This window comes from Biomphalaria glabrata, chromosome 9 (genome assembly GCF_947242115.1).
Source record: "Biomphalaria glabrata chromosome 9, xgBioGlab47.1, whole genome shotgun sequence".
Lineage (NCBI taxonomy): Eukaryota > Metazoa > Mollusca > Gastropoda > Planorbidae > Biomphalaria > Biomphalaria glabrata.
The window spans coordinates 13,678,849-13,703,289 of NC_074719.1; the positions used below are offsets into that span (position 1 = coordinate 13,678,849).

At 32.9% G+C, this 24,441-nt stretch overlaps 2 protein-coding genes and 1 long non-coding RNA gene across 4 annotated transcripts in view; 2 read left to right on the forward strand and 1 right to left on the reverse strand.

Annotated features, from left to right (window-relative positions):
• Positions 1–13,761, forward strand: LOC106074647 (uncharacterized). 2 transcript variants are annotated; one of them, XM_013235456.2, is made up of 7 exons: positions 1–139; positions 4,872–5,131; positions 5,531–5,672; positions 5,802–6,054; positions 6,552–6,699; positions 7,724–7,865; positions 9,650–13,761. In XM_013235456.2, the coding sequence occupies exons 2-7, from the start codon at positions 4,872–4,874 to the stop codon at positions 9,671–9,673; spliced, it is 969 nt and encodes a 322-aa protein (XP_013090910.1). In that variant the 5' UTR covers positions 1–139; the 3' UTR covers positions 9,674–13,761. The 2 variants fall into 2 exon arrangements, with proteins under 2 accessions (XP_013090910.1, XP_013090909.1); XM_013235455.2 differs by lacking the exon at positions 1–139 and adding an exon at positions 4,324–4,478.
• Positions 7,723–24,441, reverse strand: part of LOC129928277 (uncharacterized) — a 22,156-nt gene continuing 5,437 nt past the window's right edge. Inside the window, exon 2 of the long non-coding RNA XR_008779861.1 lies at positions 7,723–8,059. This is a non-coding gene — a long non-coding RNA (uncharacterized LOC129928277). The remainder of the gene's footprint in view (positions 8,060–24,441) is intronic.
• Positions 14,801–24,441, forward strand: part of LOC106074645 (SH2 domain-containing protein 3C-like) — a 76,653-nt gene continuing 67,012 nt past the window's right edge. The window contains exon 1 of the mRNA XM_056041935.1: positions 14,801–15,387. The gene's annotated coding sequence lies outside the window, so the exon portion shown is untranslated. The remainder of the gene's footprint in view (positions 15,388–24,441) is intronic.

A 24,441-nucleotide genomic window follows, 5' to 3' on the forward strand; every position in this document is an offset into this window, starting at 1 on the left:
TACAGAATAAACATTTTGTTCCCAACTTTCTAATCAGAAATTACTTTAATCAGGAAGCGATTTTCATAATTAATCTATAAACTCAATTTTAATTTGACATTTTAAGATCTGAGTCCAGACTGAATAATCTACCTAAAATGTAAGACTAGGCATAGACTTAGACTCTATTGCTTTTCTACATTTTCAATATGATTTTGTGTTGTAATGTAGATTCTATTCTAGCTATCATACTAATACTAATCATAGTATCCTGCCTAAGACGCCTAATTCTAAGAGTCTAAGCCTAAGTTATCTAAAGACTAAGTTACTGTCACTAAGTATCTACTGATTATCTAGCTAGTAGAGATCTAGCTAGCTGACTCTAGTCTCGACTCTAGTAGTACTATAACTATAAATTATAATAAATAGTATTTATACTTATAGTTATACTAGTATAAGTATAATTATAAAATAATAAATCTATAGACTAGAAAATAGATAGTATAGACGAGTTACAGTATAGTTTCTATACCTAGTAAAGTTAAAGTTAAAGAGTAGTTACTAGTAATTACTAGATTGTAATGTAACTAGATATAGATCTAGATTATTCTAGATGTAGTATTCTAGTTAAACTTAAATGTTATACAGAGATAAGAATAAGATTAACTGATTAAGATTGAGTCTGATTGACTCATCATTGACAGTCTCTAACTCTATCAACTATCACTATCCATCCTGGTCTATCAGTCTGTCATTGTCACTAGATTCACTAGATCTATCAATCACTATGATTCATGTGAGATATTGAATAATAAATTCAAATCTTTAAAATCTTATCATCATTAATGACATTAATTATGATTATTCATTATCATATCAACTTATACTGTTATTCTTATACTTATAGTTATAGAATACAGACGTTACTTCAAAAAAGGTGACCAGGTGATTACATTCTATGCGTGTTCCTTGTCAATATATCTGGTCATGACTTAAATTTGGACTTTACTTTAGATTAATCTAATTTAGAATCATAGAGTTTACTTTAATACTTACTAGATCTACTAGTTATAAATCTAGTTAATTTACTAGAAATTCTAGATCTATATACATATATATATATATATATATATATATATATATATATATATATATATATATATATATATATATATATATATATATATATATATATATATATATATATAATTCTCTTCATGTCTCAAGAGTTTGGACACCAAGTAATGTAAAGATTGCTTTTATTTCTGCAAGTTGGACGGACTAGAGTTACCCCACGTAATTTTAGAGGCGAAAAAAAAAAGGCGGGGGAAGAACAAGTAGTATTCACCCGTCACTAAATAGCAGGGCCTGACTTAACCATTGTGACCAAGAAGTCATGGATAGAGAACAAGTAATCTATCCTGCATTCACCCGTCACTAAATAGCAGGGCTGGACTTAATCATTGTGGGGCCCAATGCGAAACAGATTTCGCGGAGCCCAGTTTGGGTAGGGATACAGATAATAAGTGAAAATTAAGAGTTTGTATTAGAAAATATATATTCGTCTTTGCATTTTATTCATTCTTTACTATGCACAGCGTGTAGCGAAGTCATATAGTATATCATAAGAATTCTGTTTCCTACATAGATTACGCTCAATAGCAAAAATTACCAAATGTTTCAATCTATCTTTGAGAATTGTTGACCTCAAGTAATTCTTCATTAGTTTGAGGCGCGAGAAGCTTCTTTCACTAGATTCCACAATTACGGGTATTGCATAATGCCGTTTCTTTTATTGCGCGTAAGATTGGCATTTTCCATATTGAATGTCACCCCAAAATGACAATTTTTGTCTAGATATATTTCAAGAGATATGTATGAGTTTTCAAAAGATTTTAATAATTTCTGGATATTTCCAGGACTTCTTCACATATTTTGCTATGTCAGGAGATTTCCAGGAGTTCCTGGTAAATAGGTGGCCGTGGGAAATCTGTTATAAGTTATAAAATGGTTTAATTTAATCATTTATACACCTAGAATTAGCGCAGGTCCTATGAAAGTGTTGGGCACACAGCAGACTATGGCTTATAAATCTTCAAGGAATACAGTATTTCCTGTGACTACGCAGTCCCAGCTGTGACCTATTTGTTTTGCCACATCCAGAGCAAGCATAAAACCATTGTCCACTGGTGGTCGATTAAAATTCTCTTTTTGCCGTCTGCGTCTGTCCTCAGCAGCGGATTTTCTTTTGGTCTCTAATGTGTATCCCCCGGCCTTGATAAGTGACCTCCAGCTGTCTTGTTCTGAAGCCGCATGCAACCAGGTGCTCTCTTCATGTCAGCTAAGGCAAGTTGGCGCCTAAGCTGGTCTTTAAAGCATTTCCATGGTGTACCTCTGTTACATCGACCACCTAATAATTAATATATTTCTTAGTTTCTATAGAAGTATTAAAGACTTTAGAAATCTTCTATCTAGTCTAGAGAGTCCTATTAATAAAAATATTAATTTTAATATTAAATTAATATCATATGTATATATATAAATCTAGATTAAAGATCTATTTTTCATCTTGTTATAGACAGTACATCTTAAAAAGAAAGTGAAAATAAAACATTTTGAACAGCACTAAATTTTTCCTTTGAATGACAAATAGAAGTAGAAATATTTTTTAAGGTTGAAAAATGTACTAAATCCGAAAATCTAGCTTGCAATGTCTACTGAAAACACTAACACTGGCTTATGTACATTGGGTATAATGCAAATAAAGGAATATACTTTGTTACTTGATTATGCAATTGCATAGATAGTGTTTTATTTCAAAGAAGAGGGAGCGTTTTTTTTATCGACATGTTATGATATTTAGGATCTAAAATATGGCAAGCAAAAAACGATAGAGTAAATCAAAAGAATCACTGCAACTTCAATGAAAGTTGTTTTTTTTTAAATTACTTTTTTGCAACTACTAAAAGGCTATGTCAAAGGTTTAATTAAAAAGTTAAAGATAATAACAAAATGCCTAATACCTACACATACTTTAATCTAAAATTCAGATGTAAATAAAATATTTTGATATATTATAAATTCTGAAAGCATTTAGTGTGAAGTAGTTCAGTACTAATATCTGTGTAGTACAGGAACCACTTACAGTCAGTAATTCTGCTTCACTATATGAAATTTGATAACCCAACTATTTTACTCACTCACAAAACTTCATTGCAATTAAATAATAATAATAATTATATATTTAATGCAATACAAATCTTGGTATTAATCAAAGATTCTTGTTATCCATTACACTTGATACACAACTGGGACTTAAACAACTTTACAGACTTTAGTATATGTCATTTTATCCTAGACTTTAATACAATTTGTTATGATAAATGATAAAATATGACTTCTGGTCAACTTGTGGTAAGGTCTGCATTTTTAGGATTATATTTTTTGAGGTCATAGTGAGTTTTCTATTAATTTAACAAATGTTTTGTAATAAATATAAAGGAAATTGTGTAGAGGTAAAAAATATATAGCATTGACTATACTAATTTAGTATCCCACTTATAACCATTGAAATAAAGTAGTATTGATAGTACTATAGAGAGGTGCTCGCCATGTAGACAACTTAATGGTGTATACTTTGCTCTAAGGGTTAGACAGAAAAAAAATTAATCTTGATATATATTTCCATCAGGATTTTAATCTAGTATAATCTAGATTTCACTGGATCTACTTAACTACATCATTTAAAAATGCTCAAATCTAAAGCATTGTTAATATTAGATACAAATACAGATAAAAATATAATCTGCATTATCTATAAGGGAGGGTAATATGCCTGTCCCCAAAAGTTAATAAGAAGTTGATACATCATTATACTTAAAAATAGCTCTAAGTCCTGATCTACTTTCCTCAAAAATGGTTGTAAAAAAATTGTCAACTTTGACCTAAGTAGAACAAAGTTGTTGTTTTTTAGAGACATATGAAACAAAAATGTGTCAGAATTGTTTAAAAAAAAAAAGAGCATGTGCACTACTAGTATTGTAATTTAGCCCAAACCATCAACATAAATTAGTATTTCATACTGAAATGTTACTTAGACTAAGACATTGTTTTTATCACTTGAAAATTCATTGTTTCCTGTGGTAATTAAGTGTTCCTTCCTCTGTATCATTAAGTTTACCTTCTCCATTCTATCTTAAATCAGTGCTGAAGCCTTTCCTCCAATGTTTACTCTTAAAAAAGGCCACTAAAAGATATTTTGACAAATAGTTTGAGAATCCCTTGTTCACTGATAAATTTTTTAAAAATCATTTACTTAACAAAGATCTAAAAATAGTCTAATCTGTTTACTAGTTTTATCTCATAAATACTGTGTTTAAAGCAAGACTAGACAAAAGTACATTTATATCATATAAAATTAGTCTTTTTTGTGTGCTCCAAAGTAACTAAATATTTAATTTCATATTAAAATGGATTATATAGATTCTGGGAATAGTCAGGTAGGTTTAAATTTATATTGTTTTGGCTACAATCTATATAATAAAGTAAATTGCCCTTTTCAAACCATGTTATCTATAGGGCAGATGATGTAAACGTCATCTGTTTCTGTGGCCCACGGTTCTCGAGGTTATGATGTGGCCAGCACAATGACCAACCACATTTACTTTTCACCAACTTTTTCACCCTTAGAGCTGGGTGGACTCAGAGGTACCCTAGAGATCCAAAATTAAAAGTCCCAGCCTTCGCCAGGATAGGATTGAACCCAGGACTTTGGTTCAGAGGCCAAGCATTTTACTGCTCAGCCACCACACTGCCAGAATCTATAGCCGCAATCTTTTTTTTTTCTTGTCATGTCTTTTTTTCTATCATGTCTATTTTTTCTTTTCCACCAGATGAGCACTGAGGTAAGTTTTCAAGATGAGGCAGCATTCCATTCAGCTATTGCTGATGTTAGAAATGATGCTAGTGAAGTAAATTATGTTCTATGCGGCCATGTGGAAGGAAACCCTAACAAAATTGATGTCCTGTACACTGGCACTGACACATCAGAGATTGGCTCTAAGATGGATCCAGCTGAGGCTATGTATGGCTTAGCAAGATATGAAACCAAGTTTGACCTGTCCACGACAGTCAAATTCGTCTACATTCACTGGTACGTTTATGTTTGGTCACATATAGAACTGAGAAGTAGCTAAGAATGCCACTATTAATGGTAACACAATAATATTTGTTTAATGTTCCTTATAGAACCATTCTGGCTTTACTATTTTCTTTCTTTAAAAAAAAATTGTTTTAAGATGTGTTCATTGGTCTCAGTCTGTAAGGCACACATTATAATAAACTTACTTTCATTGTATAGTCTTTCCACTAATTCTGTAATAATGATTAATTCAATAGATTTCAAGTTTAAGATCACATTACATAATATTGAGTGTAGTATTATTATTTTTAAAAGAAAAGATCTATTTTTTTTTGTGATGCATTCATAAACAAATCTTCTAACTTATGAAGTTAGTTATAATAATACAATTATTTTTCATTCCACACTAAGGATTGGGGATAAAATAGCAATAGGCAAGAAAGGGAGATATGGAGTTGTTCATGGCAGTATTGAGTCAAGGTTTTCTCCTTACCATCTTCTAGTTGAAGCCAGTTCACCCGCGGACTTAAATAGTGACAAAATTTTACAGACAGTGAGTACTCGACTCCTTTTCTTCAATCATTTTTTTTCTTTTTATTCAAATTATGAAAGTTTACCTAATATTTGCAAATGTGCATTTTTCAAGGCAACTAAGCTAATTTTGCATGTTATTTTTTTTCAGTTGATGGAAACAGCAGGCACCAAGTCAAAAGTCCTTGATGATGACCAAGTGACCAATAGACAGATGCGAGGCTTCACACAGACACAACTGCCCCAGCGGGATAAGAAATCCAGTTTTGGTGTGTCAGCTGTTTCTGCTAAAGGTGCAGAGGTGGAGATTTTATCTGATGTCAGGGAAGCTGTGAGTAAAGTGAGAATGGATGGAGATCCAGCAACATGGATGGTTGCTGGATACAGAGATGCTAATCCAAAAGGTATCTGACAAATATTATCAGATTCATTGTTCACAGAGTGTTTTTCTTGTTCTTGAATCATTCATTTTTAAAAGGACAAGAAATCTCAAAGTTAATTGAATGCAATGAATGGGCTTTCTTTTCAATGGAAGTTATGTCCTTGTACTCAGTCTAGTTCCTTCTTTATAACTTCATTTAACTTCAGTTGATCTAATTGGACATCCTATAACTTGTATTGTACCCTATTACAGCATCCAGAAGAAGAGTGATTATTTTTACAGAGATCTTTCCAGTATTTGTTAGCTTACTGTCTCTTTTGGTACTGTTTCTGCAGTGTGGTAATTTTTGTGGTAATCTTCTCTTCTTTCTCAGATCAACCTGACAGCTATACACAAGAATAACCTAGGCTTTTTTGTCAATTACAGCAAATATTGTTAAACCTTGAGTAAGCCATGAGTAATTTAAAATGACATATTTAACTTAAATTGCCCATTAAAGTGTTTTATTTCTATGCTTAGGTCCACTTCAGTGTATGGGCTGTGGAGAGGGTGGCCTTGAAGATCTTAAGAGCTGTCTGGACGAGACACTTCCCATGTATGGCCTTTACAGGGTGACCCATAAAGATGCTGATGATATCACGACAGTTAAGTTTATTTACATTATTTGGTAAGTTCTTGGTTGTTTCAGTATTTGGTCTCAGTAAATGTTTTAAAAATGTTGTTACATCTTAGTGAATATAGTTACAGGAAGTGTCTTTAAATGATTTTCTTTTTCTTTCCTTTCTTTCTTTCTTTATTCTAGCATTATTTTTTATAAAAAAAAAACAACTGAAATATAAAAAAATAAAATTAAATATGAACTGGAATAAACTTTCAAATGTAATAAAATGATAGGAAAAAATAGATGATACATACATATTAAACATAAATGAAAATAGATGTAGACACTAGACATGTTAAATATTAATTTTAACACAGACTTAATGAAACTTTATACTTGCATATTGTCACCTTCACCTATGTTTTAGTCCAGTGTTTCCCAAACTTTGTTCCACGGAACACTAGGCCTGAATAGGTGTTCCACAAAACTACTTGAATAATAAGGCTTGTCTTCGAGTCCGAAGATTAATGAGGAATACAGTAGTTCCCGTGGCTGCGCAGCCCCAGCTGTGACCTGCATATTTTGCCACATCCAGGGCAAGCATAACCATTGTCCGCAGGTAGTCGATTTAGAATAATTTAACTAGTAAACCACCACATGAATGAAACTCTCTAAAAAAAAAATTAGCAAAGTGTTCCGATAAATACTTAGAATGTGCAAAGTGTTTTATTAACGAGAAAGTCTGGGAAACACTGCTTTAGTCTGTTGAACCATTGGGGCACCACACATGATATTTAGACCCTCTTTCTTTCCTCTTTATTTCGTCTTGAGAATAATCTCTTTCAATGACAGGCCTGTCCATACTTTTATGTTGTCTTCCCATTGCTTTTTTTTTGTTTGCCTTGTCGTCTTTTTCCTGGTACTGTTCCTGAAGGAAGGTCTTTGCGAGCCCTAGTGATATGGCCACAAAGTTTTGGTTCATCTTTTTTGACTATGCTTCAAAATTGTTTTTCAAAACTAGACATTAAAGTCAATTCAATGTTTGTATTCTAGGGTAGGTACTATAGTCAATTCAATCTCTGTATTCTAGGGTAGGTACTAAAGTCAAGCCAATGGCTAAGGCTAAAATATCTACACACAAAGGTACAGCAGAAGAGATCTTCTGTCCAGCTCATGTGACTGTTTATGCTTCAGAGTTGTCTGACATCAATGAGCGTGACATAATGGAGAAGGTAATTACTCAGTGGTGCTTGTAATTCTTTTCTATTTGAATGTGTGAGTTTCATTGAAGATATTATGTAACTATTGTTAACTGTTAGATTAGGAAGCAGATGGTCAAGACATGGAGACAGTTGGAGAGATGCCTGGAATAAGCTCGCTGGTGGCCTATTTCCTAGATGGGACCACAGGCAGAGATGATTGCAAACTGTGGTTAAAAAGTTGAATATTGGATTTGATACCTATTAAATTTTATTAATTGTAGGAACTTTTTTTTATTCACAATAAGATCATTAAAAATATTTTCTTACGAGGCTAAACCAATCAAAATGCTGTGGAGGGGTCAGTAAAAACAAGAGGCAGACCATCTGAGGAAATCTTTACTGAGGTTTTTAGAACAAGGTCTTAAGTAGGACAATCATAGCTCAAATGGACTCTAACCTTGACAGAAGAAGTAGGCTGCAAAGGTGAAAGGCCTTTAGCTACAGATTAACTGGGTACTGTGGAGTCATTAGAGTGTCAAGCATAAAATTTAGACTAAGAGAATTCTTGTTTTTAAATACCCTTACCAAAGTCCTAAGAAATTGTAAGTAGTAACCTATTGGCCATTGGAAACACATCACTTTCATACATAAAAAAACATTTTTTTTAAATCTTATATCAACTCACTGTGTCTGTCTGGTAAAAAGTTTGTACACATTATTTCTCCCATACCCAATTTCAGATCAAGCTGATATTTTGCACAATTATTTCTTTTACCTGACAATACAAGAATCTATACAAAAAAAATTAACCAATTAGTTAATTAACTTTTGTTAATTAATTATTTTGTTAAGTATCTCAAACAAGTGAAAGAAATATTACTTGAATGATGTGGTGGTATAAGTTGAATTAGCCCCCTTTATACTTTGTATCTCACCGCTTTAAAGTTTAAAGCTAATAATAGGTAACTATAAAAACTTCTATTTTCATAAACGACACAAACTGCATGTTTTCATAAACGACTTGCTGACAGAGTGGTTAGTGTATTGGCTTGAGCAGCCAATAAGGCGTAGGCCTTAGCACTCGAGTTTGAATTCAGATTGTTCTCCTTTTTTTTATATAAAAGATACCGCCTTCTTTCTCCCCCTACCCCTTTCCAACTGGTCCAGACAAATGATAGTATCATAGAGACAAATGATAGTATCATAGAGACACCTGATAGTATCATAGAGACACATGATAGTATCATAGAGACGCATGATAGTATCATAGAGACAAATGATAGTATCATAGAGACACATGATAGTATCATAGAGACAAATGATAGTATCATAGAGACAGATGATAGTATCATAGAGTATTGAGAAAGCTAAAAGCATGAAATTGGGGTAAACAAAAAAAAAATGGTAAAAATATTTGTAATCACACAGATATTTCTATTACAAATTTTATGACATGACTGATCCAAACTTTTACACTATGACATTATTATTATTACACTTTGTATGAGCTTTGTTGTTGTTTTTTTTAAAGTATTTTTTATATGTTTTTCTCTGTGACAATGTGGTTGACAATGAAGAGTAAAAGTTTGATTGAGTACAGACCTTGCAATCAAATATATTTAAACACATGTTCACTGACTTAACACTTCAACACATTATCTGTTAGGGGATCACTTCCTTGTGGTCAATTTAAAAACTTGTAGTAGCCTGGAGTCTATGATTGCATTCACTAGTGCTTATAATAAATATTATAGAAATAAATATTAAAAGATAAGCCTAATATGAAAGATAAAGGTCAGGGTTGTTTGTTTCAGATCAAGCAGCAAGCTGCCCAGTGAATACTTGGCATGTAGATGTCATTGGATGAATATACCAAACTCCAAGCAATACTCTTTGACATAGTATTCCTTATACACTTATGTTTTGGCCATAAGACTTGAACTTGTTGATTGTTGACATTTAGTTTAACCTCTTTGTATAAAATATCAACAAAACAAGCTACATTATAGTTTCCTATGTAAATGATATTAATGTAAAAATGTATTACAACTGTAAACAAGGAGTAAAAAAAAAGTTGTTGTTTTTTAAATTAAAGATATTTTAGTGTTTTTTTATTTTATAGTTGAAGGTTTTAACATTGTTTTTTTTTTTTTGTTTTTTTTTTTTTTTTTGTTGTTGTTTTTTCTGCATATCAATAAATCCAGAATGAGAATTTGTGTAATGTTCTGGGTAACTATTTCAAATTGTTTATTGACTATTTTATAATTAACTCAAGGTATTGAAAGTGATGTTCCTTTCATTTCTTCAATAGGACTTAACTTTTTTTTAAATGGATTCTAGTAAAAGTCTAACTTTTGAGTCATCTTAAGTAATTTATATATTTTTATTTTATTTTATATCAATTTCACTATCACTAGGACAATAGGTTATCTCTATGAGATCTGGGTTCTTTTTAATTACTTTTTTTTTTCCTTTCACTCTTTCTGAACTGATTGATAATCATTGAAAGCAAACCTTGATCAAAATATTTAAACATGAGTATATTTTGACATGTGCATGGGAAATTGTGACGTAGAGTTCAAAGGCTTTGATTAAAGTCAATCTTCTGGATTGGAACCCTTGTAGAGATGGGAAGTTTTTAATTTAGTGTTCAAATATCAGAAATGAGCTATTTAGGAGATTCTTAAAGCAACGCAGCTTTTATAGTTACCATTAGTATACATACTTCACTCAAACCAATCAGAAATGAGCTATTTAGGAGATTCTTAAAGCAACGCAGCTTTTATAGTTACCATTAGTATACATACTTCACTCAAACCAATGTCCACACACAAAGTTACATGTGACTATACTTTCAAGATGTATGATATAAATATTATAAGTAAAAGTAAAGCTCAGCATTTAAAGTTACTATCATTAGGTCGGGTAAGTCAAGTTATTGCTTATTGCATTACAATAACCTCATTGATTATTTGAAACCAAGTTGTTGTTTTTTTAATACATTTTTTTTGCATGGAAATATGATACCTAAAAGTGGTTTATTCTTAGTTTAAAACTTAAAGTAAACAAAATATTTTGTGTGTAAGCAAATAATTCAAAATGGACTAAAGAATATAAGTGAGCAGTTACAAATAAATCCTCAGTGTGGTATTTCTTTCTCCACTCCATTGTGCGGATCTATAAGTGCTAATACAGATATTATTGTTGCTAATTTGCTTTGTTTATTTCTAGAGTTTTTATTCTTTTTTGTATGTCACTATTCTGAGTTACAGAATCTTTTTCAGATAATGATATTTAAACATACAATATGTGTTGATGTTTTACTATTTAAGTCTTAATTGCATTAACATTGATAATATTTAAAATATTTTAATTCTTGTTCATCTTCATTGAAGGACCAAAGATATTTTTATTACACTTTTAGTGTTTTTTTTTTCCTTTTTTTAAATACTTCTGTATGTTTCTTTATAATTATGATGCTAATATAATAAGAATAGTTACTCTTATTTGTGCATACATAGTCATTGGACACTACATATTTTTACAATATATTTGACCAATTTTTACTCTGACTATATCATATCTCTATGCAATTTCTTGCCTTTTAGCAATTGTTTAACATTGATTTAATATATTTTTACTGTTTGAACTCTTAATTCCATTTGTTGAGACAAAAACTTTTGTTGTTTGTTTGTAATGATCAAGTATAATACTACTTTGTTTATTGATTATGTCCCTTGTTAAATGGGTTGGAGCATAGTTGTCAAACTTTGAAAATAGTTTTCTCTTTTCTCCTTTTAAACTTGCTCCTGTTAATTTACTTATTTTCTTGTCATTTTTCTGCTTCTACGGGGAAAATGTTGCAGAAGAAATACAACTTTTTATTTTGCTAGATTTGACGGCTGATGAAGCATCACTTCTACTCTACCAATCCTAAATATTTGGTACTGTATGTTCTCAGGGCTGTTTACCATTCTTTGTTAAATCTACAATTTGTTGAGATGAACCATTTTCATTCCTTGTTTCATCTTGCTGTCTTTTTGACTGCTATTCTTTGTATTAGAAGACAAAAATACAATTCTATAGAAGAAATTGTATCTTGAGAACTTGTTGTTATCCAACTTTTCTGTGATGTTTTTGTTTTTCATGACAGTAACTTGTTTTCTGTTTGATGGGAAACATTAGCCAAATTGTCTATACCTAAGCCTAATTAATATAGTTGCTTTATTAAAGAATGTCTATACCTAAGCCTAATTAATATAGTTGCTTTATTAAAGAATGTCTATACCTAAGTCTAATTAATATAGTTGATTTATTAAAGAATGTCTTTTATAATAAAGACCTGACTTTCTGACATTAAGTTTTAATATCATAATAATTGAAAAAAGGGTGGGAGAATGCTGGTTAAAAATTGCATCATTAAATGAAAGAAGTTTTGTAATGAAATATTCATTTGATTGATATGCATGACAAGATTTACACATGGATATGTATAGGACATAATTATTTTATTTTTTGAAGGGTTTCCTGCAATATAAGATAAGATCATTCCCTTATTTGAGATTTTCATAAAAAGGAAGCAAATTCATATATAACAAGCATTTTGGTGTATCTGGTATGCAGAAGATGGAAAGTTTGATAAACTAAACATTTTCAAAACGATGTTTGGCTGCACTTTTTCAGCATTTAGAATAAATAAAAAATCCTGTTTGTAAACAAAGAACAGATGCCAGATTAGTTTGAAAGTGTCCAGTCAAAGATTTAGATTGAATGTGTCACTTTGTATTGAGAGTTGCTGAAGACAAACTCTAGATGTTCAAACCTGACTTTGCTGAAAGAGCATTGAACTACTTATTATAGCCCCCAAAAAATGTTTGAATTGCTTTGACACTGCTAATTGAAAGTTTTTAGATGGTATAACATCAGAAACTGGTTAAAAGGTTTTTGATAGGTGTAACATTATGAACTGGTAAAGGAAAGGTTTTTGTTTCTCTAAATCACTTGTTCTTAACATTGTGGTTTTTGCAGTATTGGTGAACCTTACATGCATTTAGAAATCATGTTTGCACAATGTTGTTGTTTTTTTGTGTTTATTGTTAATTTAGGTCGTAGGTCATCATAGTCATCATAACTTCAGAGTAATATGCATTATAAATGAAGATTGTAAAACTATGATATATTAGACATTTATAAGTGAAGCATCAAGTAATTGTTTTTGACATAGTCTGTCATTAGGTGAAAATAAAATTACAAAAGCTATTCTAAAACTAATAAAAGTAAGATATCAATTTTGGAAGTAAGGACATATGTTACAGTGGTAATTATGTTCCATAACAATAGAATGATCAGAATAGTACAGATTTTTCATAATCTGAAAATTACATCATCCTCTGTATAAAATAAAAAAAAAAAAAAAATTGTTTCAGCCACTGACCTATGTAATCATGTTAATTGTTATGTTGTTAAATTTGCTCAGATAGTTTTATAAATTATTTCCCTAGCCAGTAAATGAACATCTATTGGTCAATAGAGGTATTGAAATTGTTAATAGTTTTATACTAGAGCAAGTAATGTAATCATATTATCCTTTTGTAGAAATTTTTCTCACTAGCTATGTTTAGATACAAACACACAAATCTACCTTACTCAAATATAATACAAAAATGTGTAGTTCAAATTTGTTGCCAACTACTAAAGTATTAGGTTGAATGTATTGATTCACTAAATGTATTTCTTTTCTTGTCTGTATACAAATATTATTCAATGACTGATTCTACTTGCTATAAATTAATATATTTGTCATATCAATACAAATATTTCAGATTCTAATAGTTATCCATTATGTATTAATTCTACTGGCTATGAACTATGCCTCTTTTGCTTGAATGAAATACATCTTAAAAATAAACTATCCTTATTTACTAGATTTCTCATGAGTTTCTATTATTAGCTTTGTGTTAACTTCTTACTTGAAACAATATTCAATGATGTGATGTTTCAAAAGTGTTATGTTGCACAGATTGTGTTAAAAGTGTAGATGGGAAGCTGTTGTTTTTTGAATAGTAATGTTTTGATGGTGTTTTGTTTACCCACACAGCAGTCCAGACTGGTTGTCAAGCAACTAATTTTATTAATACCCTGCAAGCCTCTATATAGATCCTGGGTCTACATGTTCCTAACACATTACTCGAATAGAAACAACGAATCATTCTATCAAAAAGTCAGAGTGTCATGAATGGTCCTTACTACAGGTCACTTAAGTCAGAGCCAGACGGTATACACACTCCTATATGTCTATCGTCAATGCTGTTACAGTTTTCTACACTTTTGTTTAATGGCTTGGTCAGTTAGACTTGAAACGTGTGCTTTGAATGAAGGTTGACTTGGGAAGGCTCTTTAGTTCAACAAGGTATGAGAATGTTTGTAAGCTTTCATTTGATAGAAATCTTTACATAATGTACAAGGGTATTGAGGAAATCTTTACATAATGTACAAGGGTATTGAGGAAATCTTTACATAATGTACAAGGGTATTGACCATATAAGTCTAGTGAAATGGAGAACACAATGGATTCATATTTAAGGTCATCATAAAACAGTACATGTACAATTGTAGGTACTCTAACCCTAGGCCCATATTACAGTCTGTGGTCCTACCAGTACCTTGGCCCATTAGCGTATATGGACGGAAGATCTGTGGTGTAAATAGAATATGTCATTATGACACGCGGGTTCAGGGGAGATAATCCAGCAGCCGGGTACACTAGTTTCACTCAAACTTTTAAGTAACGTGACGCCGGGTCTCTCTTCAATTAAATAAAAATATGTATCTGGGTCGCGGATCTGTTCAATGACAAAAAAAAAACGACGTTATCGAGCGCTAAGCGTTGGGGGACGGGTGTGTCCACAGTGCTGTCTGCTGTAATTGAATGGGATCAACTTCAAACTATATCTTAGATTTCGCATTATTGTTAGTCTGTTTTGATCATTAGTGCTCTTTATATTCATATAAATGATGCATTTCTATTCCAAGAAAAGATAGGTCTACACATTTTATTGCTAATGTTGAGTCTTCAATAACTTTGTGATGTGTTGTAGAAAATGTCTAGTTTGGCATCATGAACTGGTCTTTTTAGTCGAGCGTGTTGTCAGTTCAAATCTCAATAGAAGGTGAATGTTACTAAAAACTTGTTCTGCACCTTGTCAGTGGAAAGAAGAAAAAAAAACGTTTCATCTGGTACACTTTAGTGTATGTGTGTGTTTAGAAATCTTCTTCCGTGTTGTGCATTGCAGACGATGTGCTTGGGGTGTAGAACTATTGACAGTTTTCTTCAGTCGTCTAGATCAGGACTTTTAAGAAATTCGCTATTGGATAACACTTGACTGGAATAAGATATTGGATAACACTTGACTGGAATAAGATATTGGATAACACTTGACTGGAATAAGATATTGGATAACACTTGACTGGAATAAGAGATTGGATAACACTTGACTGGAATAAGATATTGGAAAACATTGACCGAGGCATTGATAAGTGAAGAGCATGAAAGGTAAAGCAAACGTATTCATAATAAGTTAATGTTCAATATTTAACAGATAACTGTTTTAATTGACCCAGCAGTGACCTACATAAATGATCACGATGACGTAGATCAAGCCGATGTCTACAACAAGTTTATTTAAAGACTCAACTTTTCTTTTCCTTGGCTGCGTCTGTAATCAGCGGAAGTTTTTCCAGGCATTTAAATGATGAAATAGGCCTATGACTGTAGGGCCTATACATGACGGAAGTTTTCAAAGTCATAGAAAGTGAATATTAGACGCATGTTTTGTTTTTTTTTAAATTAGCCTTATGTTAAAAAATCAATAGGTCTACAATTGACTATTAGCATTTGTCAGCGTTGAGAAGCATCTATCCAGTTTTTAAATACAGTTTCACTTTTTTTTCATATTCTTTTTTTTTTTTTTTTTTTAAGAATATTTAATGACTCTTGCAAGGAAAGGATTGCCAGCAGAATATGTAGTTTGAAAGTTATCAGACATTCAGGCTTATAAGTACATGGTAGATTTGTGGCCCTAATATTGTAGATTTTTAAATACGAAAAATACAATTCTTGCCCTACTTCTAAGCTACAAAACCTAATTAGACAAGATACACAAAAGTCATCTCCACACATTCGCTCATATATAGGCTATATATTAATGTTGTGTACAATATGTATCAAAAAAACAGAAACAGATCTGAATATTGGCTTTACAATAATTAACTGTTCTAACTGGCAGCTTATTGGTCATATTTAAATTCGAATAGTAAACCCTGCCAAATCCGAGATATTTTAAGCATATCTATATGTCTACATAACTAAATCAACGTGGGTCACGTGAGCGTGCTCTTATATTTTTATACGTCCAAACAAGGATTTCTTCTTATTTTCATTGAGACGTTTTTGGTACTTCGATGTTTGAATATTATTATTACAAAGCTTATATCAACTCACTCTTTCTTGCAAAATGTTTGTACACGTTATTTCTCGCATACCCAATTTTGGATCAAGCTGAAATTTGGCACAATTATATTCTTTTACTTGACAATACAAGAATCTATACAAAACAAAATTAACCTATTAGTTAATTAACTATTGATAATTAATTATTTTGTTTAGTATCTCGAACAAGTGAAAGAAATAGTACTTGAATGATGTGGTGGTATAAGTTGAATTAAACTCCTTTATACTTTATAGGTCTCCGCTTTATTGTTTGAAGCTAACAATAGATAAAACCTTCTATTTTCATAAGCGATTAGCTTGCACAGTGTTTAATGTATTGGCTTGAAGAGGCTTGAGCTCTCGAGTTTGAATGGACCTCATTCACCATTTGTAAACAAATAACATTTAACCACGTGATAATATTGATAAAACAATGAAAATTACCTATCACGTGACAGCCTTTTAGGATTGCGTAATTTGTATAGAAGATATAGAGAACCACGTGGCAAAATGTTGTTTGTTTACGATTGGTGAATGAGATCCATTCAGGTCTTTCAACATTTAAAAAAAAAATAGATGCATTTAAAAATCGAACATTGAAACAGATACCCCCTCCTACTCTCTCCCCCACCCCATCCTTTCCCAACTGGTCTAGACAAGTGATAGGATCATATCGTGGTGAGAGAGCTAAAGGCATGGGTCTAGACAAGTGATAGGATCATATCGTGGTGAGAGAGTTAAAGGCATGGGCCTAGACAAGTGATAGGATCATAGTGTGGTGAGAGAGCTAAAGGCATGGGCCTAGACAAGTGATAGGATCATAGTGTGGTGAGAGAGTTAAAGGCATGGGCCTAGACAAGTGATAGGATCATAGTGTGGTGAGAGAGTTAAAGGCATGGGCCTAGACAAGTGATAGGATCATAGTGTGGTGAGAGAGTTAAAGGCATGGGCCTAGACAAGTGATAGGATCATAGTGTGGTGAGAGAGCTAAAGGCATGGGTCTAGACAAGTGATAGGATCATATCGTGGTGAGAGAGTTAAAGGCATGGGTCTAGAAAAGTGATAGGATCATATCGTGGTGAGAGAGTTAAAGACATGGGTCTAGACAAGTGATAGGATCATATCGTGGTGAGAGAGTTAAAGGCATGGGCCTAGACAAGTGATAGGATCATATCGTGGTGAGAGAGCTAAAGGCATGGGTCTAGACAAGTGATAGGATCATAGTGTGGTGAGAGAGCTAAAGACATGGGTCTAGACAAGTGATAGGATCATATCGTGGTGAGAGAGTTAAAGACATGGGTCTAGACAAGTGATAGGATCATATCGTGGTGAGAGAGTTAAAGGCATGGGCCTAGACAAGTGATAGGATCATATCGTGGTGAGAGAGCTAAAGGCATGGGTCTAGACAAGTGATAGGATCATAGTGTGGTGAGAGAGCTAAAGACATGGGTCTAGACAAGTGATAGGATCATATCGTGGTGAGAGAGTTAAAGGCATGGGTCTAGACAAGTGATAGGATCATAGTGTGGTGAGAGAGCTAAAGGCATGGGTCTAGACAAGTGATAGGATCATATCGTGGTGAGAGAGTTAAAGGCATGGGTCTAGACAAGTGATAGGATCATATCGTGGTGAGAGAGCTAAAGGCATGGGTCTAGACAAGTGTTGTTATCATAGCGTGGTGAGGAAGCTAAAAGCATGAAATTGTGCTCAACAAAAAGAATTGGTAAAAATGTTTTTAATCGCACAGATTTATTATCTTTAGTCTAGAGTCTAGATCTATCACAAATTGAATTACATGACTGGTCATAACTAACTGATATAAATACGCTTAATATAAACCTTGTTTTTTTTAAGACACCCAGATTGTTAACCTTGCTGATTCACGTGATGACTTTGGCCTAAACGTGGCGAAAACAACATGTACTAGACTAACTAGGCAACGTTTGAAACACTCTCAGTAATGATTGGATTATTTTTTACTGCAAACTTAAGTTATTTATCCGTCGTAAATTTTTAGACAAATCAAGTTGTTTGGAGACATCAAAGTTGAAAGTATTTTTTTCAATCCTAACCTCGTGACCTGCCCCCTCCCCACTTCCACACTTCCAGTGTTATTTTGGTTTTGTTTAAATACAAGTTATGTAGATAAAAAAATTAACCAAGCCATTACTATAGCTTGTCGAGAGGTTACCGCCGAGTTAGCGAGTAGCAACCGCAGTCTGTAACATTTTCAATAGGCTACTGTCAAATTAGTAAGAGAAACACTTAGTTCGGTCAGTGAAGCGGCATACAAGGCTTTGGATTAGATCATTGTGTCTATACTTCTGAGTAATGTCACAGAATTCAATGACACTTCAAATGTCTAGTCCTCAAATTAACGCTATGACTAATCATAACACAGTTGTTCAAGGAATGCTCAAGGTTCAGATACAATTTGTGTGTTGACAAATGCTAGACTTGATAGACCAAGTAGGACTCAGTTTCACCAATGATTAGCACTTACATCTAAATGAGTAGGTAGGACTGTTCGTGATTATTTTGGAAAGGGGATATAAATACTTAAAACAAAAGAATAGGCCTACGTTGGCATGGAATTCCAACTATTTTAAGTTTTTTTTTTCTTCATCCAAAGATTAGGGGAGACAACAGTAACAATGTTATTCCTTTAGTTTATTTTAACAGAAACAAAATCAATGTTACTGGCAGATTAAATGCATATTGACATGAATAATAATAAAATAGTTTAAATAAAATTGTGGCAATAAAACAATCCCAAGCACATTTCAGTAAATCCACTAGGTGTACGGGAGATATTCACAATGAACTGAACAATGTCAAGGCTGCTTCCTTCACCTTCATCTATCCTTTAGTTTGTTGAACCCCAACACCGTCACACATCAACCGTCGATCATCCTTCTGCATTCCTGTCTCTTGCCTTGGATAGAATTCCATTCAATGACAGGTCCATTCCTTTATGTTGTCTTCCCAACCAAATAAATGTAACCTAACACAACTACACCAAGCTGCATTAAACTTTCAACAAACATTCTTATTAGAAAAAGACATTAACCAACCAGTCGATGACCTCTGGAATTTCATTAAAAACCATCTTAAAAGCATTATAGAAAATCATATACCAACTATATACATCGCGAATAAAATGAATAAATGCTGGTTTAATAATAGACTAAAGAAGCTTTGTAAACAGAAGGAAAACCTATATAGAAAATTTAAAGAAACTAATGCAGAAAGAGTTTACAAAAAGTATATAAAAATTAAACATTTAACCCAAAAAGTAAGCAGACAGCTGCAGAGTGAATACATAAACAATGTAATATCTAAAGATAACAACAAAAACCTATGGTCATACATTAAGTCTAAGAAGATGGAAACAACAGGCATAGCGCCATTAAAAGACGAACATAACATAATACATAATGATAATGAAACTAAAGCAAACATCCTAAACAAATACTTTGCATCAGCATTCTCAGCCCCAGGAGACAAAGACATATTACTTAATTTGAACCAAGTAAACAACATAGAAGATATAGTAGTACAAGAAAATGGAATTCAAAAACTATTAGCCAACACCAAACCAAATAAAGCTTCTGGACCTGATGGTATTCCAGCTAGATTACTCAAAGAACTAAGCAATGAGCTAGCCCCAGTGTTCAAAATACTCTTTCAGGCTTCACTTAACCAGGGCAGAGTACCAAAGGACTGGAAAGAAGCTAATGTCACCCCCCTATTTAAAAAAGGAGAAAAATCTGACCCAGGAAACTACAGACCAGTATCACTTACCAGCATCACATGTAAAATCCTAGAACACATAATATGTAGCAACATCATAAACCACTTAGACAAACATAATGTCCTCACACCATACCAACATGGCTTTAGGAAATATAGATCATGTGAAACACAACTAATAGGACTAATTGATGATTTTTCAAAAGGTTTAGATAATAGTGAACAAATAGATGCTATCTTACTAGATTTTTCTAAGGCTTTTGACAAAGTTCACCACCATAGTTTGCTTAAAAAATTAAAATATTTCGGCATTAATGGTTCACTGCATCAGTGGATTAAAGATTTTCTGATAGGGAGAGAACAAACTGTAATAATAAATGGCTCTAAATCAACACCGATAACAGTAAACTCAGGTGTACCTCAAGGAACAGTCTTGGGTCCACTACTATTTTTAATTTACATAAATGATTTACCAAATTGCATTACCTCAGGAACAAAAGTCAGATTATTTGCAGACGATTGCATAATATATAGAACAATAAAAACAACACAAGACACAGATATTTTACAAAGAGAATTAGATGAATTACAGAAATGGGAATCAAATTGGAGCATGTCTTTCCACCCAGAAAAATGTCAGTTGTTAAGAGTAACAAAAAAACTAAAACAAATTAATTCCACTTATCTTATTCATGGCAAACCAGTAACACAGACTAAAAACGCAAAATACCTAGGTGTTATAATAAATGAAAAACTGTCATGGAATCCACATATTGATGAAACTACAAAAAATCAAACAAAGCATTAGGATTTATTAAAAGAAATTTCTATAAATCAAATAAGAACATAAAACTAAAATGTTATTTAACCTTGGTTAGGCCAATAATAGAATATGCATCCTCCGTTTGGGACCCCTCAACTCAAGAAAACATTAAGAAACTGGAACAGACACAAAATAGAGCAGTGAGATTCATAACAAACGAATATTCACATTTGCCTAGAGTAACGCCTTTAGTAAAATCACTAAATTTAGAAAGCCTTCAGGACAGAAGACTCAAAAGTAAAGTAGCAATCATACATAAAACACTGAACCATACTCTTCAAATACAAAAACAAAATGTAATAAAATACTCTGAAAGACACAAAGATAAAGGCACTCTCCTCATCCCATATGCCAGGACAAATTTGTACAAACACTCCTTCTTCCCTAGTGCTATTAGAGCATGGAATGGGTTGCCTGAGCTAGCCAGGAAAACCAGTGACGTAGCAGAGTTTAGGTCATTGGTTAATGTGCATGACTAAATGCATGACGCGTAGGACGTAATCATCTTCTTTTTTGAAGTAACGTCTGTATTATATAAGATAAGATAAGATAAGACCCTCATTCCACAAATATAGTGCTCAATATTATTACATTAAAACATCTTATCAATTCTTTATTCTGTAAACCGGATACACCAAAAAGCTAGCTATTTTTTTTTCTTTCGCCATAGATGAAAATCTGCATAGATTTATGTAAGCTTCACATAGTCGAAATTTTAAGTTACTGTTTGTTGCAATGAATCTAAATCGCTGTTTCTTTTGAATGGAGTAGTTTCCCTTTCGATGATGTTGACACTGTCTCAAATTTTGATTTTCAAAAAGTTCTTGAGTCTGTGCAGCTTTAATATTGTTGTAACTCTAAGGCAGGCACTCAACGAACGTCAGGAGGTAATACTAAAAGATGTATTTATTATAAGCATCAACAAATAGTTAGACTTGGACTTCCGCTATAAAGTTACAGGAAGTAATGTCTTAAGTTCTAAGAGTCCTAATTAATGTCAGAACAGCAAGACAGACCACCGACACACTTCCCAGTGTCGCTCCAGGTCTTCTGAACTACTTGTATCACAGAACTTAGCCCCAGACTGTTCAGACTCCCATAACTTTAGCCGGATCCACAACAGTCCTTCTTCCTGTCTTCTACTGCTTGTGTTGAATGGCGCTCTCATGCGCACCATCAATGTGGCGCGGGAGCGGAGTTACAACAATATATATTTTATCTGACACCAATCATGGAAAATAAACTAACTCGATCGTTTAGATGGCGATACAACACGGAAATAAATTGTTGTCGATATAACTAACTATAAACATTACTTCCTGTCACACCAATCGGAGAGAACGCAGTTAGCGGACTTACTGTTTCAGGAGTGACTTACTGTTTCAGGAGTGACTTACTGTTTCAGGAGTGACTTACTGTTTCAGGAATGATTTACTATTTCAGGAATGACTTACTGTTTCAGGAGTGACTTACTGTTTCAGGAATGACTTACTGTTTCAGGAATGACTTACTGTTTCAGGAGTGACTTACTGTTTCAGGAGTGACTTACTGTTTCAGGAGTGACTTACTGTTTCTTAATCCGAAAAGACTCAAATGTGATGTGGGTTAGAAACTTCGAAGACAGAATTTAAACAAAAAAAGCAATTCATGGCAATTTTATGAAGACAAGAACTTGAATACAAAATACAGTTCAGTCAATAATATTAGTTTCTTAAAGTATAATGATTTAATTAATACACTGTGTAAAACTTAAATAATAAGGTTGAGATTACAATTAACTGACTGTCCTCTAAACCTGCAACCTTTTCCTTTCATATAGAATTGTTTTTTTCTAAAATCAACTTTTTTTTTCAAGTTTTTTCTTGGAAGTTTCTGCACGAGCCTCGCGTACGTGTTTGTCTGTCAAAATGTGACAGACAGTCTTGAATGTTTTACTTAATATCTAAAAGTTTTTATTTCATTAGACGCCAGGCCTAATTGGACTGTTGTGTTACCGAGTGAGGCACGAGACCTATGCGTGTGCTTATGTGTCGAAACTCAAAACCATTAAATAACAAAGCATTTGAAAGAAAATATCATGGGGGGGGGGGAAGAAAAACTTCAATTTATTGATAAGACAAACAAAAAAGTCTACTAAAGTTTTAAAAGAGACTACTTCAGTTCTACTCAGAAGCCTCTTCTGTCGGTTGTCATGGTTGTACATGAAGCTGGAGATAGTGAACAATCATTTGGTAAATAATAATATAGTGAACACTCATTTGGTAAATAATAATAGGGTTAGTCCTCGAGATTAAATGTGCAGTGTTTTACCTGGCAACACAGACCCCGCTATAGAGTTTTCTACAACTTATACAGATAAAGCCGTAGCCTACTGACTTGTAGGCCTACATCGTTTCATAAATGTAACAAAACAAAACATAAAAAAAAAAACATTAAAAGACCCATAATATTAAATAATAGTCATCCAAACTTTTAAACCTTAGAGCCATTGAACTTGGTTTTAGAGTGATTGAGATGAGATATTCAGTTTTCTTCATGTCATCCAAGATTTGGATTAGTGTTTAAGGACACCGCTACATTTACATTTGAATTAACACAATAATCTGAAAGTAGTGTTTACTCCGTAGAGCACAATAAAAGTTGAAAGCTATTAAGAGCCTAGAGTTGTTTCCCCTTCCCTGATAAACCGCAGATTATTATCTTCAAGAATTCTGAATTGCGTTTGTAACAACCACTTCGTTTATCCCTTTACTTTAAAAGCATTTAGTGCTGAATGTTATCGACCCTAACCAAACCTTTTTATTCTATTTATTCATTGTCAAAGCTATGGATAAATATTTGTTTGGATGTTTGCGAGGACACACTATAAAACCGTCTTTTTAAGGAATGTCGCCGATGATAGTATTACTCGGTAAAGCTTCCTACACAATCAGAGCGTTCCAGACAATTTAGATTTTAGATGATAGCTGTTGACGTGCCTACACACCTGCCCGTGTTTACATTTAGTCCATTATATCCGCTCTGTGACAGGTACACATTCATTGAGGCACAACAAAGTAGACTGCATACATTCATTATAACAATAAGAGGGCGTGTCTTCGGGTAGGAAGATAAAGGAGGAGTGCAGTATTTCACTTAGCAACACAGACCTAGCTGCGACCTACATATTTGTCACATATCTCACGCAGACAAACCCCACTGCCATCTTTACCTGTCTTCAGCAATAGATTTCCTCTAGGTCGCCAATACGTATCTGCAGCCATTTTGTATTCAAATGTCTGATTTACGACGCCATTTTCTGTCAGGGAAACATACCAGTTAAGGCAAGATGGCACCCGAGCTTTTGTACCGTCCTGATTTCAACTCAGGCAATCATACATATCTCACAACTTAGCACATACACGCGACGCATTGTAGGATATCAATTACTATTTAAAATTTATAAAAAAAAAAACCAAGCAGAATAACCTTTAATCAAGGAACTTGAATCTAGATCTAGATTTAATTAGAGGGCGCCTATTCGACTCAAAACCAATATTGCA

What these genes read in the sequence shown, in the direction of transcription:
- LOC106074647 (XM_013235455.2), top strand. Translation starts at nt 4,449, where the DNA reads ATGGATTATATAGATTCTGGGAATAGTCAG. An exon ending in CAGAGATGCTAATCCAAAAG is followed by an intron (nt 6,055 to 6,551) that starts GTATCTGACAAA and finishes TTCTATGCTTAG; the next exon opens with GTCCACTTCAGTGTATGGGC. An exon ending in AGCGTGACATAATGGAGAAG is followed by an intron (nt 7,866 to 9,649) that starts GTAATTACTCAG and finishes TGTTTGTTTCAG; the next exon opens with ATCAAGCAGCAAGCTGCCCA.